Source organism: Siniperca chuatsi, linkage group LG7 (genome assembly GCF_020085105.1).
Source record: "Siniperca chuatsi isolate FFG_IHB_CAS linkage group LG7, ASM2008510v1, whole genome shotgun sequence".
Lineage (NCBI taxonomy): Eukaryota > Metazoa > Chordata > Actinopteri > Centrarchiformes > Sinipercidae > Siniperca > Siniperca chuatsi.
In genome coordinates this window covers 7,957,705-7,976,597 of record NC_058048.1, presented here as the reverse complement: position 1 = coordinate 7,976,597, position 18,893 = coordinate 7,957,705, and the positions used below count along the sequence as shown (strand labels likewise).

Here is an 18,893-nt window from a genome sequence, read left to right as displayed (position 1 = left end):
CACTGCATCATCCTCAGAGATATGAAAGGGAGACTGGGGTCAGAGTAATGAAGCCCATAAGAAGATGGGGGCTCTAGGCTGTGTGTGCATGTGCATTCTGTACAGTATGTGTTTGTGAAAGTGCATGTTTGTGTGCACACATGTCTGAGTGTGTGTGGCACACGGGCATTTGTGTGTGGGTTTCTGTATGCACAGGATGGCGGGGGTTGGGGGTGCTGTGCAGGATTTTGGATAAGGTTGGAGCTCTGCCAAAGGATGGATGGAGGAGTTTTTTCACAGCATATTGTTAAAAATACCTATATTCCCCCAAGGAACCAAGTGTGCACTGGTTTTTGGTTTTCTGGCTTCTGGAAGGAAGCAGGTAAGGGGAAAAATGGAATTGTTGATCAGCTTGACTTCACCCTGCTGCTGTTGCTCAGCCAGGTCTGGCCAACACAGCAGCTATGATGAATGCCTCATCTCCAGGAATACATCACAAATAGAAAAACTGTACCTGCCCTGAATAGCAAAGTGTATTCTCTTCTGCAGTGTTGTTCGAAAACAATTGCGGACAATGGGGCTCTTTTGTCCCCGATTCCCAGTTTTTCAGGCCAGCTACAGAAGCAAAACAATGCTGTCCCTTAATCTTTTGTCAATTCATAGCCAATTTGTTCCGTTTTCAAACACATGAAAAGGTTAGAATATTTTTGGAGTGCGCTGCAAAAAAGACAAGAGAGGGGTTCTGGTGAATGTGTTTTAGAAACAAAGTGTATTTAAATTGGAAATGATAATTTGTTATTCAGGGTTTAATTGCTGACTTTGAACATACTGCTTTGATAGATTGCTATCTGCATAGTGAAGCCCACAAGTATAACTGCATGTGAGGGAAGAATTGTGTGGGCTAAAAAGTCCTCCCTACCTGATAAAAAAATTATTAAACTGACTAATAGTTGGCAACAACAGACAAGCAGACAACGAGCAGACAGACAGACTGAATACTGTCCAAAAACACACAAATATTCAGTGATTTATACCGCAGGAACTAGAACAAACAAATGCACACGCACAACAACACACACACTCACATACACACACACACACACACACACACAATGACAACACGAAGGTAGAGGTCATTTTTCAATCTCATCTTTTTAATGGAAAAAAAGAGTCGAGGGAAGAGAGAAAAAACTGGGTAAATTGAGAAAGTCGGATGAATTCACAGAGAATGACTGACTGCAGTGATGACAGCAATGCGGTCACAGTCCACATTTCAAAGCACTCCCAGGTTCCAGACAGAGAAAGAGAGAGAGAGCGAGGAAAGGGCGAGGAGCGGGGTTAAAAATGTCCAAGAAGAAGATTTCATCTTCCTCTCAAGGTAAAAAATACAAATTAAAAACTCATCTTTATCCAGTGTTGTTTACAACAGACAATTACGTTGAAAAAATGTAAAGATTAAAAATAAAAAGTGCACCCGCACTCACACACATACATACTTACAATTAGTTTCTTATTTTTGGGAAATGAAAAAAAAAAAGTGCAAGCAAGATCACAGAACGACAATTTACAAGAGAGGCCTGGAGTGGCCCAGTCGCAACCCTCTGACTAAGCCGCCCCAACAGCCTAAAATGGGGTTAGATGGGGGTAATGGCATCAACTTGTTTGACCCCACCACCCCATTATCACCACCACCTTGGTTTGTCCATTTGTACAAAGGGAAGGCTCAAGTTTCATTAAATAATCACACTGACACCCTTCCAAAACCCCAACCCTCCCCAGATAGTACAATCAAAATTTGTTTGACTCCACCATGCTTCTCTTACTAAGTGCCAGGAAAGCTCCCATTACAAAGGCTTTTCAGTCACCATCGACATCATCATCATCGTCCATCCACCACACAAACATTTCCAATATATTTAATCTAACGATCATCATCAATACCCATTTCATCATCAAACTATTTCCACCCAAACACTCTTCAAATCTAGATGTTAGCTCTGATTGGTTAATGGAAATTAAAAAAACATTTGATTGGATACTACTGGTTTTGTTGGCAAATATAACACTGACTTAACACTGTAGAGTGAAACAGAATTTATCCTTATCCAAGTGCCTTGTGTGAAATGTGTACACTCAAGTACACTTTTGTTGTAATATGTACTCGACACTTGCAGTGCTGTGCCATGCAAGTGGTTCCACTGAGAAGAAAATGTCTGTAGAATAATTAGAATTCACTCTTTTGGTTCGGTTTGCTTTTCTCTGACCTTCCAGTAATCATAAGTGGTTAAACACACACATTCAGAACCACACACACACACACACACACACAGAGGCATAAACGCACTTGGAGAGCAAATGCAGCCACGCTGTGCAAAATGTGAAAAGACACAGATTACAAAACTAAACAAGGAAACAAACAGGAAATCAACATAAGTTAAAGGTTATTTCTCATCATTATTTAAAAAAACAATACTGACGATATCAAAATATGAAATCAGAAACGTTTCAGGTGTCATTCATGCATCAGTGGAGTTACATTGACTTGAGGGGTAGCACAGTATTTGCACCTAATGTCTTTCTGTATAAGATGGCAAACACAATTACAGTTCAGGTACGTTCTCACAAGCCATCTGATCTTGTGAGTTTCCTTTTAGAGACATGATGCAGCATTAAAATGAGATGTTCATTCAAACCAAAACCAAATGAATTTGACCTGTTTCATACTTTGTTATGTACACAAGAATATGAAATACTGTATGAAATGGCAAATTGTTGCCCTTAATTCAATCCCATATTTACAGCTATTGTCTCCAAGCTTAAAGCTCAAGATCACTGGATGGATGCCTTCTCTATACTAACAAACATCCTCCTAAATAAGCACTTGCACTTTAGCTGTCTTGTAATGTGCCCATTAAAGTTGCCTTGAGAAGTCCAGTTATACTGGTTGAGGATAACATAATGGGCCTTTGGGTTAAAAGAAAAAAGATTTTTCTCAAGCTCACAAAAACACATGCTGGCTGGCTAGATTAATCCCATTAAGAGCCTTAACGTTTCCGCTTGGTCTTCAAGTACTGATTTATTATAGTGGCTTCTAACGTGCAGAGTAGACTGGCAGATAGCAGAATTTTTTTAACAACTTCTCTTACCAATGTTTCACTCTCACGAAACAGGTGGCCTCATGTTTTGCAGGACACAAAGGTGACAAAAACAACTTGTTTCACTTGCCAAGAAACAGAGCTGCCAAGCTAGCAAGCTAATGTAACTTGACTTCTCTTCTACTTTAGCTTTTTGGTACCCTCACCAAGCCCAAAGATAAATAATTATTTGATTAAAGCTAATGCTTCAGTATGTTTCTTGAGTGTGCACATGTTAACGAGTGTCAAACAGAAGTAGTGCACTTAGCCATATTTTGGTGATACTATGAGTGTTTAGATCTAAATATAAAGTGAAGTAGTGGATTAAGTTACACGAGTGGTTTAATGTCTTTTAAAAGCCACAGTTCAAGGTGAAACGTGTTGAGTGTTTGATCCTAAAGGGACAAATGTTGGGTGGAGTATCGCTTTAAACTATTAACAAAGATCTTAGCGTCTCTACAAAACATAAAATCAATTACCCTCAACACAGTCAATGTGTTGTGGTGATATATATCCAAGAGTTGTTCTCCTACATGTTGTGTAGTAAAATCAGAAAGTTGTGAGAGAAGAAAGGGGAAAACACAGACACTCACATAAAAAGTATCATGCTTAGGAATAAATATAATGGAGATGTCACTATGCAGTTAATGATTTAAATGGCATTAAATGTGGTGAGAAGATCGTGACTATTTCTTTCTGGGCACAGTGACTTCCTGTAGTTACTGCCAAGAAATAGTCTGGCATAACCCCTGTAAAACCATAACTTGTCTTTTTTACACTTTAATTTTTGTATCTATTTCCCAAAATGTCAAACTATGTCTTTAACACTTGTTGGCCTTGACTTAAGACTTCAGTGCCAGGACTTGAGATATGTGACTTGCAAAACAATGAGTTTGTCCCACCTCTGTCAGAATGCCTAAAGAGGAAAACGTTGACTTTCTTTACATTCACATTACCTTCGTGCTACTTAAATCCTCTCACAGATACCACCTAGCATGGAGCTAGCTACAATTACTGTAGTGCTCATATAAACTCACACAAACAGACACACAGGCACACACAGAGTTTAAAACACACCCAGATTGGCCAAAATAGTTCATATAACAAACACATTATTGCGAATTAAGTGTGCTTTCTTTTCAATTTCAATCAAAAGTCTTTAAAAACAATTCAAAATAACAACATGCAAATGAAAAAAAAATAAAAAAGGAATCATAAAAAAGAAGTTTTTAGGCCTCTGCATGGCCAGACAAAGATCTGCATTGTCCACACATCAATCCTACATTCTTAACACACAGATAATACACACCAAGCACCAGGAGTGTTTCAGTCTCACACTGGCTTCACAGTCATTGTTTCATAGAAGGGAAGGGCGGATAAAGGTCAGGTAAAGGATTTGTGAGAGATGCTAAGCCTAAATTGTCATTTTTAAATACATTGTTTGATCAGAGATAGCTGATTAGAGAAAAATCCATCTCTCCTCTCATCCGAGGATCACATCCAAACCCTAAAACCTTCAGTGTCAATCCCAAAATGCATCATTAATTTGTGGAAACCACATGCAAGGAGAGAGGACACGGTGAGGTCAAAGATGGTCTGAGTTCCTGACCTGATGCTCATTGTTTGCCAGTGAGGGGAGTTTTCAAGAGTGTGTAGATAGAGAATCAGTCTGAATTCTGTACAGTTCAATCCCCTTTGAAACTGCACAGGGCAGCGAGCCCTGCAGACAAATAGCAGAGCAGAGTTCAACGTCTCAGCTCTGCTGTACACGGTAAAGGACAGAGGGAGTAAATGAAATTTTGGTTAGGTGTATATTTCACAGTTGGCTAACACTGAAACATACTGCTCCATGGTTATCCAGGGTCTTCCATGCCCTGTCCTCGGCCTACCACCTATCCATCTTATTAATTCTCACTCACTACTTGACTGAGTTGCAGCTGAAGATCATTAGGGCTCTTCCAAGGGCCCTTAAGAGGGCTCCTGTGGAGTAGTATGCGTCTGAAGTGCCCTTGGCAGGCTGGAGTGTGTGTCTCGCTAGCAAACTTATTGCCAGCTGATGAATTCCTCTGTTGAGACAGAGCAGGAATGGGGGGTGTTCAAGTCAAGCACATCAAGGAATGTGAGTGACACAAAAAAACGGAGGTTAGCTTGCTGCTGGACAGACGTTCAAGAATGGGTGCGGCGCTGTCGGTGCCGTGTGCTCAGTCGTGTCAAAGGTCACTGGGACGGATTGTAGCGGAAGTGGCGGCGAGAGGATCAGAGGAGGAGGGGGGAAGCTGAGGCACAGAGAGGGGTGATGGAGAGGTGGTGTGGGAGAGGATGAAGGGCCGAGAGCATGAGGCGCAGCTCCACAGATTAAGTGAGGGTGATGTAGGCTGAGGCCTTCTCTTTCAGTTGTCTCAGACACAGATGACAGCTCCAGCTCCCTGTACAACACACACACACACACACACACACACACACACACACACACACACACAGAACATCACAGATCGAAAGTTCAATCACTGCTATTGTAAAGCCTTGTGGATTAATCCCTCATTTTAGACAGAGCGTTAAGTAATACTGTAAATTAAAGCTCCATGTTAAAACACCACGCTGTGCCTGTGGTTTGCAGATGTAGGGGATTTGACAACTAGTTTGGTTTGGATTTGAGCATGGGATTTGTGACATTAATTAAACATCAACTTGAGATGGATGTTAAAATGCAACTCTCAACCTTTATACTTCAATGTGTATGTAGACCCTGCTGTATTACACCTAAAGGTGTTCTGTGAGCCTGAAACACAGCACAGTATGTATAAAAAATATATGTTTACCATCGATGGGAGAGCTCAGTCAGGTCTCTTCTTAAGAGTAAACCTAAAATAACTGACTACTGCTGAATTTCAAAAATGTTTCTTGTAAATCAAAAGCGTTTCATGTGTGGGCAGAGCATGACACTGTTAGTGAGTGTTGAACACAAGTGGCACTGCTACTGTATGTTCAGCCAAGTGACACTTTTGCCATGGAAACAGATTATCTTTTCTACTACTCATTTCCATGACAACGCCATCAAACATCCTAAGGCAGCCATCTTATGTGTAGTAATCAAATGACAGTTTAATTTGAATAGATGTACCTGCTCCATTTCTGTGATGACAGCCAACAATATCAGGACCATTCCAGCCGATAGTGTATTTAGATTAAGATGTTCCCACAAAGAGATGCAGATTCATGAGGAGTCCTGAGGTTGATGGGTTCAATTCTTGTTATTTTTTCACTACCTAAAAGTCAGCACAGGTATAGCCTGATGGTTTTGACCACAGCTTTCACTCCCTTCACTGTGATTGTCTCTCCACCTACAGTACAGACAGTTACGTAACTCTGTACAAGCAACAAAACTGTTCGCAGATGAGTTTCCTTGGGCTGTGCAGTCTGACCAAATACAAGTGTGTGAAATCAGAAGTGCTTGATATGAACACTTTTGAGAACTCCAGGTATGCAGCATCCCTTGGTTAAAATGCTTGTCTACTTCTTATTGTTATACATACCTTCTGGTGGTTCAGACATGGGAGGGCTCAGACAGTACATGTGGTAGCCTCTGTCACAATCATCACAGAACAACAGCTGGTCCTGGAACAGAGGAGAATATTCACATATGTTATTATGTGGGGACAGATTTGAGCTGAGGACGCAAGAGCATTCTTTTAATGTGTACAGTACTTGAAGATATGAATTTGTACAAATATAAATCAAGAGGTTGAGGTGTGATATACATATCCCTTGGTTATTTTTAAATTGAGAATCCAATTATCTATTTGAAACACTGTTACAAATGTGGACTTTTATTTTGGGGGGCAGTAAAAAAAATGAGAATCAACAACTTCTCTTCATAGAAATAGTTCTTTATTTTCTTAAGCCAATAAACAATAATAACCTGCACTGTGACTTTATTATCAGCACTACAGTTTTGTGTGAATACAAATACCTCCTTACTCTTCAGGAATTTAAAAAAAACTGCATTTATTCCAGGTTGACATTTATGCATCTTTAAAATTCTCTCATGAGAATTTAAATCTGTTTCATCCCAGTGAGACTAACTGAGAAACAGTATAACCCAGTGGTTAGAAACCTTCCTTCAGCCAGAGGGAAACCTTCATACACTCAAGTCTGTAAGCAAGCCAGTGAAGCTCCTGGATCTCACTGTTCAAAGAATAAATTACAAAAGACTAAATTCAAGCACTAAGTTATAATTTTTTTTCCAATATTATGTACTACAGGTATGTACAGTATGTTATGTGTGTGTGTGTGTGTGTGTGTATGTGTGTGTGCAGCCACATGTGTTTAGAGTTAACATGTAGTATAAAGTGAGATCCTACGTCGTTCTCAGAGGTGCCACACAGACTGCAGGACTTGCACTCGATGCACTGCCAGCGATAAGTCCTCACCGCAGCCGTCATGTTCACTGTGAACTGCAGACAGGATGGGTGGCCTGGGTGCACACACACACACACACACACACACACACACACACACACACACACACACACACACACACACACACACACACACACACGCCCACACAACGTTTTTGACCATCGCTTCCTGTATTTTGAGGACAGTAATCCATCATCTACTATATCTATCCATCAGTTTGTTTGCTTCATACGGGTGATTTATTTATATTTGAAGGGGAATTCAAAAATGGTGTTTTACAGAACATTATGTTACTTGAGATAGCTGAGAGAATTTTTAGACAGCATTTTTCCTGTATTTACATTAAGAATGTAGAATTTAGGTAAAAATTTTAATATTTAGCAAAAGTAAAGTAACATCATCTCAGAAAGAAATCTACCATAAGCTGATTGATTTGATCTAGAGAGAGACAAAAAATGTTGGAATTTCAACAAAAGTGGTAACAAATTCCAAAACAACAATTTTGCAGGTGTAACAGGAAAATTAATTTCCACTTCAGTCCACTTCCCTGCCATTTAAAATAGAATATATTGCTCCTCTTACCCTATTATTATGGTTTCCCTGGTAGTTGCTGTTACATGATCATGATGATAGAATTATTGTTAGGTCATCCTCATTTCCTGACCTTCATTTGTCTTCTTTGTGAGTGGTTATAAAGAAGAGGACCATACCAATGTTTTGCATGCTGTAGCCCATTCACTACAAATCACGTACATCTTTTTAGTTCTGTGTTTTTATTTTTCAGATGAAGAGAAACATGTGGGGAAAATATATATATACAGTACATGCAATCAAGTAATAAATACACAAATTCTGCACCATATACACTGCAATCTCTGCATGTATACATATAACCAGAATATACAAACACATCCCATACCAAAACAAAGGGACTTATAATGGGAAAAAAATCATACAACCATATTTAAAAAATCATACTTGAAATCTACTCTGATAAAAATTACTGTTGGCCATTTACAACCAAAACACATACTAAGGGAGACCATTCTCTCACAAACTCATCTAAGATCCTTGTGGCACATGGGACACGGTTTCAAAAGAAGAAATAGACAATGGTTTATAATATCACAATTGTAAAGTAGGTTGTTGTACAACAAGCCAGGATTGAAAGGTGTGCAGCAGACAGGATTCTGACCTTGGAAACAGTAGTTTAACAAGACATGACAAGTGTGTTTCTGCACTTCTGGCATACTGCAGAGCATGTATCATCATATATATTGCATATACTTGAAGCTACATACAATCTGTTTAATATCTTAAATTGTATTTCATGTGATTTATCTAATCTATTTGATATTCTTGGAATTATACAAAACTTTACAAAATCCTGTTCCCAACTATGTTTAAAGTGTTATCATTCATGAGAAATTGATTATATTGTATATAGAATAGCATTTTCTTCTTGGGTGTTGATGCTTTCAAAATAAGGTTTAAAAAGTGGATTTAAATTCTTGCCACGCTTACAACTCTCAAGCAGCAACAGAAGTGTGTTTGAGGAATGAGAAATTCTTCTTGCACAGAAGATTTTAGTACATTTTACATTATAGCCACTGTTTCAAAGCATGTCATATTGTTTAAGAAGTTTTAATGTGTTTTCTACCTTTCAGGCAGCCAATGGAGTTCTATTCCTTTCCACACAGGTACTCAATTTTTTAGAGAATAACTTTAAAAAAGGCAGTACATCACAGTGAAGTTCATGTACTTTTTTGTTTTGCAAGTTTTGTTACTGCTGAATGGTAATGCAGCACAGACTTTTCCAATTAACCTGCACTTATAACTCCTACAAAAAAGTAGTCATGAATTTCATTTTATGTACGGTGGCCTTTAAGGACAATAAGTCACCAAAGTAACAATTGCCAATTCAAACTTTACAGATAACTCTGCTAGTGGTAAGTGTTAAATGTCACAGGTAGAGTGAGGTGATGCTACCTTGTTAGCTAACGTTAGTGAGTTAGTATTATTAATGTTACTTAACTACTTCTGTATGTATATATTTTGGTATTTGCAGTTTTATTGGAGACCCTCCAATAACCTTTAGGATTTAACTGCTGCCTGGAAGGTGCGAAAATACCACAAAAAAACATTACAGCAAATGGCTTTTAATAAGGTTAAGTATACTGTACATGATTTGTAGTAGATGGGCTAAAACAAAAAAACACTGGTATGGTCCATCCATTTTAAGCGTAACAGGAATCGAAACTTGCGTTTATTTATATAGTAAATACGAAATCTATACTCAACAAATGAAACTTTTCAAAATTGTGCATCAACAGAGGACCGCCTTCCTCCTGCCAATCATCCCCTTCAGCGGTGCCCTACCTGAGCGTCCACAGTCCGCACAGGAGATAAGGTCTTCAGGACAGCCGGTCTTCTTTGAGCCTCCGAGGCAGAAGTCGCAATAGCCGTTGGCGATCACTGAGCCATCTGGTGCTTTCTTGGCTGGAAGAAGAAAAAGAAAAGAGAAGCAGGTAAGGAAAAGTGGGACTACAGTTTGCTCCTGCTTGGGCTCTTGGAAAAGGGGTTTGAAGAACAGAGTGTAAATTCGTAAGTCAGTGTTATGAAATGTTGCCCTAGAGTGAAGGAGCTGTATCAATCTCTAGACAGTGGAGAGGGAAAGACTGTAAAAGTCAGATCAACGGAGCGACCCTCACCAAGGTGTAACATTACTGCGAAAGAGAAAACATAGTCGACAGAGTATTTTACTGACAGAGGGTGATTTGAGATAAAATGTTGAGGTGTAAAACAAAGAAGAAGAAAGGAGATCTGTAACTCAGTCCCTGTTGCCAGACCGCGCACCATCCCAGCTGGGCTCCACGCTCTGTCTATCTCTCTCTCCTTTTCCATCTGTTTGCTTTGGTAAAAACAAGCACCAGTGCAGGCCTGCGCTGGAGCCTGGGACTCACCAAACCCCGGCTCACCCAGGAAGCGGGAGGGAGGAGACAGGGAGGCACAGAGAGGAACATCCGCTGGGAGCCCCAACGGTCTGGTAAAGATTTACAGGAGTGGAGGAGGAGGAAGAAGAGGAGGAACTGAAGAAAGACGGGAGAAGTACGAGTAAGTGTGTGTGAATAGGGTGGTTGCTGGGACAGACCTGCCGTCATGCTGAGCACGGCGAGGCAAGTGCTCCACGTGAAGCTTGTTAATGATTATTAACAAGAGAGAAATTCCCCTTGACTGCTGTGTGTGTGTGTGTGTGTGTGTGTGTGTGTGTGTGTGTGTGTGTGTGTGTGTTCCACATCTACCCCACCCCTCCACCCCCCAATCCCCCATCCTTCTGTCTGTCTGTGTGACTGTTGGTCTGTCTGCCTCCTGCCTGACTTACTGCTGTTGATTGCATAATCATTTTAATGGAAGCAATCACATAACAACTGCAGACTATTTTGCATGTGCGCTTTCTTCTCTAAGATGTAATGCACTGGACAAGTCCTTCACAATGACTCACCAGTGAATATAATAGAGTGGATTACACAGGTACACACTCAAGCACATACATATAGGCACGCACAGAAAGCCATTCATACTGCAGAAAGGTGACACTGTGTGTGTGTTTACATGAGAGACAGAGAGAGGTCATTAATCCATCCATTTCAGGGTGGAGTCTTGTTTGGCCGGAAGGGGAGGGGGTGAGTAGAGGGTGAATTTGATGGAAAAGAGGGCGAGAAGGGAAGGAGGAGTGACAGAGATTGGGTTTCTACTCCACAAGGTCTGGCTTTAATCCCCCGAGAAAATAAAATAATTAAAAAAAAACCTCTCTGATCAGGATGAGAGACACACAGACAGACAGACAGAGAACATAGGAGGGGAGGGAAATGATAAGCTGTACCTGCTACTGCAGAATTTAACAGGAGTGCGCTGAGCAAAAACCATAAACAAGAGGCTGTCATCTATACTGTGAGAATGTAACTGCATAGGACTTTACTGCTGGCCTGTGCACTTTCATATTTGGTGCAATGATGAATAACAAGGTGGAGAGACTACTGTATCAGCTATAGTTGGGGATCAACCATCAATAGAAATAATAATCAAATGTACTTAAAATATACTCATTACCAGGATTTACAAGGATTTTTAGTGCTACAGATTTATTGTACTGTTTGTAAGATAAAAACTGAACTTATTAGGTTGTCTTGACCATGGCTAAAGACACACACTGTCTAGTACCTGAAATTCACAATTTAGTATTTCATCACAGATGGCCCCATCCTCATGATTCTCAATAATCTCCTTGCCAGTGATCACATTATGAGATCTTGCTGGTGTCAGCTTTTTCAAATAATGAGAGTTTCATTTTAGAAAAAAATAAATTTACCTGCACATCATCAGGCCTGTGTGCTGGCGAGGGTTAGGCAGATATGTTTTTTCCCGTTATTAAAAATCATCAGAAAGTCAGCGTGGTCTTTCATGCCATATCGCTGAAATGATGCGGTGATGTTGAATTCTGCATAAGCACGTCAGAGGAAGAGGAAGATTGTTATTGTTATGATTATTATTATAAGTAGTAGTAGTAGTAGTAGGTAAGTAAATAGGCTTTACATGTAATTGGTCAAAATAGGCCCAGCTCCTTTGAAATAGTGCTACATTTTACTTTTATCCAAATTAATGTTTATGGTCACCATCTTAGTTTAGCTTAGTCTGAATTCATCACTTATTTACTATATAGTGCACTATTTGTATTTACTGTCTGACATTTTATTTGAGTGTCCGAAGTCTGAGGGTGAAATGTGCACTATATAGTGCCCTAAAAAAATTGCAAAGTAGAGCAAAAAAAGAATGAAAAAAATAGAATGAAAAAGTAGTGTCCATAGCATGTACACTACTTTTTCATTGTATTGTGAAAATAATTTCACAGTAATGCAATACATCACATTTGTGCAGCACGGTGGCTCAGTGGTTAGCAGTGTCACCTCACAGCAAGAAGGGGTTAGGGTTAGGGTGTGGAGTTTGCATGTTCTTCAGTCCGCTGCACAGTGGCTGCCCACTGCTCTTAATACTGAGGATGGGTCAAATGCAGAAAACGAATTTCACTATGCATTGTACTGTGTATGATTGTGTATGTGATAAACTTGATTTGATTTTAGAGATGTGAAAATTCCAGTCGTGCCACTCTACACCTTTCAGTGATGACACAAAATGATGAATAATTAGTAAGTGTCCCAAATCTAAATTTGCTGCTCACTGTAAACGAGTGTCTATTATGTAGGGAGTAGTGAGTGAGTAATTTCAGACAGCCCAAGTATAGTGTTTACGATTTACACCCTCTTAGTTTAGCTTGTTAACATGCTAACATTTGCTAATTAGCACTAAAGTACAGCTGAGGCTGATGGGATGTCACCAGTTTTGCAGGTACTTGGTCACAAACCAAAAGTATTGGACAAATGAAATTTTGACCTGATGGTGGCACTAGATGAAAAGTTGCTATAAAGTTGTTATAACTGATCCTGAAGGGGACATGAATGTCTCACCAAATGTCATGACAATCCATCCAATAGTTGTTGAGATACTTCAGTCTGGACCAAACTGGTGAACTGACTGACTGACTAACATTACCACCCCTAGAGCCACATGGCTTGCATGGTAGGAGTAGAGCATTGAACTTCGGGTTGAACTGTGTAAAGAAGTCCTGCTCCATATGAAAGGGGAACAGAATACAGTAGATAAAGTATATTTACTTTTTAAAGAACAACACAGCCAGATGTTTACTGAGTCTGGCACACGTATAAAGCTGTAGAGACATATGTGGCGTGCAGGCCTGGAGCCAATGCAAATACATTTTGTTTTCTTGTACTGGTCAAATAAATTGCTTTTCTTCACTGCTTTTACTTGGGCTCACTGCTGCTGATTGGGACTCACAATTCCTGGTTGGATAAACTAGACAGGCACACATGTGGATAGCCACACACACACACACACACACACACATTCAGGCTACATTTTATCTGTGTGTGTGTGTGTGTGTGTGTGTGTGTGTATGTGTGTGTGTGTGTGTTTGTGTGTGTGTGTATGTGTGTGCATGCTTGGAGGCCCCAGAGAGTGAATCAGCAGGTCCTGTGTGTTGGGGCTGCCCGCTGGCCTGCCTGCATGGAGGAAAAAACTCCATCAATGATTAAATGCCTGCGGCCATGTTTTAGAAGCCGCCTACAACCACAGACACACCATTCCCGGCAAAGGGAGGACGGAGGGAGGGATAGAGAGAGAGAATAAAGAGGAGTGAGCTAATGAGCAAAAATAAAAGAGATATAAGCCTGATTGAAAAAAATGAGAGATTGAAGAAAGAAAGATGGCACAGGTCAGGTGGTTCTTTTCTCTTTCTCTTCCTCCTAACCCCCTCGTTACTTTTACCTCTCCTCCTGTCCCTCCTTTCCCTCTCCGTCTCCAAATCTTTACCTGCTTCAGCCACCCTCCTCCTCTTCTTTTTTTTCTCCGTATCTCCCTCCTTTACCTGACCTACCTCCCCCTCCATCACTCTCCTCTTCCAATTACCAGGAGGAGTATGAGCAGAACCGCACACTTCACAGCTTTCAAGTGTTGGAGAGAGATCCTCCTGGGAATTATCCAGCAAGAGATGAATCCTCAAATGCTCCTCAACCCCCCACCCACCCCAACACACACCCTTCCCCATCCTTCCTCCCTCTCTGCTTATAATTTCTTTCTCCTCGTCTCATTTTCTCTCCTTTCCTCCTCCATGCTGCTCCTTCGTTACCTTGCGTTGTTATTTCGCTCTCTGAACCGCCTCTTGCCCTGTTCCTTTTTCAATTGAACTCTCTTCTCATTTCTAGAAAAATAATTGTATATTCTCACATTTCTCACTTTATTTGATTTGATTTATTTTATGTATTCAGCTATTCTTAAAAAAACATGACTAAAATGCTAAGTTTTGCTGGTCAAAATGAGAACTGATTAATCATGTGTGTAAGAAAAAACAAAAGAGAAGAAAAAAGAGGGAGAGAGCAGATAATGACACGAAATTCTTACATTTAAATGATTTTGTTTTCATGTTTAACATTTTCTACACTCCTTCAGATTATATATCATCATCACAGATTAATGAAATAATGTCAGCGACGGTTTCTGCACTGCAAAAACATATGTATTTAAATTAGACTTTTCATATTGAGACCAAAGTTGCGGTGTGGTTTTCAAAAGACAAGGAAAATCTTGGACTGCTTTGGAAATGAGTGAAATGATCCCAACCCTTTGACAGAATGATTTTATTTGAAGAATAGGTTTAGTTGAAGATTATGCAACTAATGGCGACCTGGTAAGAAGAACATTTCTTAGAATATGTAATTAAGAAAAGGAACAAGACAAAAAGAACTAGCCTATGAGATACCACAGACCCAAACAAAATTAAGAAATCGTGACCTGATGTCTGTTTCCCCATCCTGGCATTGTCCCTCATTTAGCTCCTCCAGTATCTCCCTTTCTGTCTACCTCCCAATCTCTCTACCTCCTCCTCCTCCTCTCTCTCTCTCCTTCGTCTCCCTCCCAGACCCTGGAATCAATACCACAGCCCGATTCTGGCTGGTCAATAATCTCATCCTCTGGCCGGCCGCGGTGGAAGCCTTATCAACTTAGTGCTTCCATCCAAAGGGAATTACCTCTGCCACACACACACACACACACACACACACACACACACACACACACACACACACACACACACAACACAAACAAACAAATAGGCCTACCTGTTGACTTTTCTCACTTTCTCTTCCACCACACTTTTTAAATTTTCTCGTCTTTGTCCCCACTCTTTTTTCTCATTTTTCTGGCTCTGCGCCTGCTCCTTGGCTTGAGAGCATATTAAAACATATTAAACATTTGCATGACATTTGCTTGAACTGATTAAGGTGATTTAATATGCTTCTTTAAGCTTCTATTCTATTCTGTTGCATAGATAACACATAAAGGTAAGCTCAGCCATTAACAAGTTGCCGTGGCTACCATCATCATAAAAATACAAAACTTGGTTAATCAAGGTTGAGGTTTAGATGGGAATTAACAAGCGACGGTTGAGTGTGAATGTTTTTACTTTCAGAGTGTATCTGTTCTTCACAATTACCGAAGGCAACAAACACTCCAGTACTGCAGGTGTAGACGAGAGGAAGAGGTGAGGATGAGAAGGAGGTGCAAAGGTGAAGGAATAAGAGAACAAGGAGGCGGCATGGAAGGATTTCAAGAATGGATGAAGCAAATGCAGAAGGAGAGAACGAGAGAGAAAAGATGAGGAAGCACAAAGGGGAGAGAAGGAAGGGAGGCGAAAAAAGTGGCTCCCGTTGTATCGGAGCAGCGGTGTGTGAAAACACACACTCTGCACTCCTGTCGCCTTGCTGCTTAATGAGGAGAGCCTCTCAGGAGTAAGCGCACACACACACACACACACACACAAACACAATGAGAGCACACACACACAGATGAAAACACCCACAACCACACATATACAGTAGTGTGCTTATACACACACACACACACACTCACATACACTCAAAGATTTACAACCAAGCCTTTGCATAATAACTTTTGCTGTCCAGTTTCAGTCCCATCCCCCACTTGCTCTCTTTAATGTGATGAATGAGAGTCCCTGTAACCCTCGTCCAGCCACATACACGAACACACATGCACACACATAATTACAGTCACAAAAAGTGTGCATATTTCAACAAGAAACAAAAGGATAAACAAATGGACATATAAAAAGCACATACATGTACATCCACAGACACAAAAGCCCAAATGCTCAAGGAGACAGCTTCAGGTTTTTTATGCAGACAAAGAGGCAGAGATGCAGTCAGATGGAAAGCGACAGTCACAGATGAAAAGTCACTGGCTTCCAATCTCTCTCTTTCTCTCCATCTTCCTCCTCTTACTCTCTCTCCCATCCTCTTCCTCCCTCTTCCTCTTTGCACTTTCATGCGTTCTCATTATTGCTGCTGCTCTCTCTCTCTCTCTGATTCGATCTTTTCTCTGCGCTTCATTGTGCTTCATTTTTTCAGTTCCCTTTCCTTATTTGGTCTCTCTGTCTATTTTTTTCTTCCCTCTGCTTTACTCCCAAAGAGGAAATTGGAAGTCTTTCCTGCAATCCATCTGTTGTCACACTAATGCCTGCACCAGTTCCATGCTCTGTTCTTCCTCTGTTTTCCCCCATTTCTGCTCCTTTTCCATCCCTGCACCCTCCAAACCTACCCCACCCCTCACCCTTACATACACACACACAAATACTACTTTCGCTCATGTCCAGTCAGCAGGTTGCGTAACTCCCAGTGCATTGTGGGTCTGGATGCATGCATTTGTGTGTGTGTGTATGCAATGTGAGCTTGTGTGCAGAGATGACATTGCAAAGTAAAGAGGACAGAGGCAGTTTTGGTGCATAATAAAACTTGATCTATGGATGCTTTGTAATCACACTGACCTGCAGAAACAGACTCACTCACATACTCACACACAGTCCGTCAGGCTCTGCAGTCTGCAGATACGTGCACATTTAGCGAATAGACACACATGCCAATAAATCACACACGCGCACAGACACACCAACTGCTCCATAAATCATGCATGCAAAGAAATCTCACATATACACAAACACACAGTGCCTATGCCTATGTGTGTGTATACTTTGTGCACATGCACATTCTTAAAAAAAGACACTTAGCCAGTATGGGCTTGTGTCCCTGTCAATGAAGAGTTAAAATGCAAATTATTAATCCTATTTTGTTCCAGGGAGAGAGCCGGCTCGGAACGTGACTGTGAAATCCTGTTTGAATTGTACCCAACCTTGCATGGTCCACTATACTGTGTGTCAGCCGTGCACTGTCATGTGGAAATGTCAAAAATGACCAGTCGGGTTAAAACAAAACATGAGCAAAAACGGGAGAATTTAACAAAGACAAGTGAGACAAGTGGAAATCTGCGTCCCTTCTTTTGTGGCATTTTTGCACTGAAATGGGGGGGGGGTTTGAGTTTCTGTCGGTGGTGCAGTTTTCTTTGTGTGGTCAGTCATGGTGGCTATCGCTGCTTGTGCTAACTACCAATTAGCATTTTATTCCAAACAAACCAGAATTGTAAAAGGCATAATTTTTGTGCACCAGAAGATTTCCCCCAACACTGTAGTCTGACAGAGTTTTGACTAGAATGTGGAAAAGTTTTCATGAGTTAAATCAATATTGCATTATGTCAATTCACATATGGACTTTTATATTAGAGTAGAAATAATTTATGAATGTGGCATGTATGAAACTTTTGTATTGTTGATTCTTTTTTCCTCCTCTCCTCGCTGTGTTTTACAGTAACAGTTATATTCAGTCACAGAAAGAAAATCAGACAACAAGCAGACAAATAGTAATGGATAGTGGGTGAGGGTGGATTCGGTGGGGGGTTGTTGTGGAGGTGGTGGTGGTGGTTGGGGGGGGGGGCTTATCCAAACATGGCCAAGACAACTGTGGAACCACAAAACAACCAGCCAGCAAGCCACAGCACCACATGTTAAGACAGAATACCAAATGAAGCAGACTCCAATATTACCCTGCCTTCACCACTCCAACTGTCTGGGGGAATCTATATGATGAATCATGAAGAGATTTTTTTTTATATAACTATCTGCTTCTCGCTCTGCTTCTGTCTTTGTCTGTTTTCTCTCTCTCTTCCCATTCTTTATGTTATTCTTAATGAACTCCTCTGTGCCCCCTCCGCTCCTTCTCTCCGCTCCTATACTTCAACTTCTTCCGTTCCTCTTCTTTCTTTCTGTCTCCTCTCTTCCTCCCTCTTTTTCTATTCTCTCCATACCTCTCCTCCCTCCCTTTCCTACCATCACTCTCTTTCTTACTCTCTCTCTCTCTCTTTTCAATGTACATAACAGTGTACTCTTTAGGAGGGAGCCCTGGCGGTATCTATGGCAACCGGATTGCTAGGCAACAGCCGATTCTCCCTTCCTTCCCTGCGCCGTGCAGCAGCGGCAACAATCAACCAATCAAAAGCTGAGGAGGAATACGTGAAAAGTTCAGAAGACATCCAGAAAGCACTGCATGCTCTCTATTTCTACATGCGCTATCTTAACATTGAGAAATATTACATAAATGAACATTAAATCATTCTTTGCATTGAAAGACAGGAAATTCAAATTGAAAATGTGTTATTTTACAGAATAGGCCTGAAAAATACAATTAAAAAACAAACAAAAAAACATTAGAGGGTTTTTCCTCTGAATGTGAAACACAAAGCCAGTTTCCAATTGTTGTTGTGCATGTGCACACACAGACACATTTAGTAAAGTACATATGCTCATTAACATACAATTACACCATGCAC

General features: G+C 40.6%; 1 protein-coding gene across 1 annotated transcript in view; it reads right to left on the bottom strand.

The window, feature by feature from the left end:
- Positions 1-1,112: 1,112 nt before the first annotated feature.
- Positions 1,113-18,893, bottom strand: part of dpf1 (D4, zinc and double PHD fingers family 1) — a 40,682-nt gene continuing 22,901 nt past the window's right edge. The window contains 4 exon segments of the mRNA XM_044201325.1: positions 1,113-5,539; positions 6,647-6,728; positions 7,475-7,587; positions 9,912-10,031. Of these exon segments, the coding sequence (XP_044057260.1) occupies positions 5,469-5,539; positions 6,647-6,728; positions 7,475-7,587; positions 9,912-10,031 (386 nt within the window). The 3' untranslated portion in view covers positions 1,113-5,468.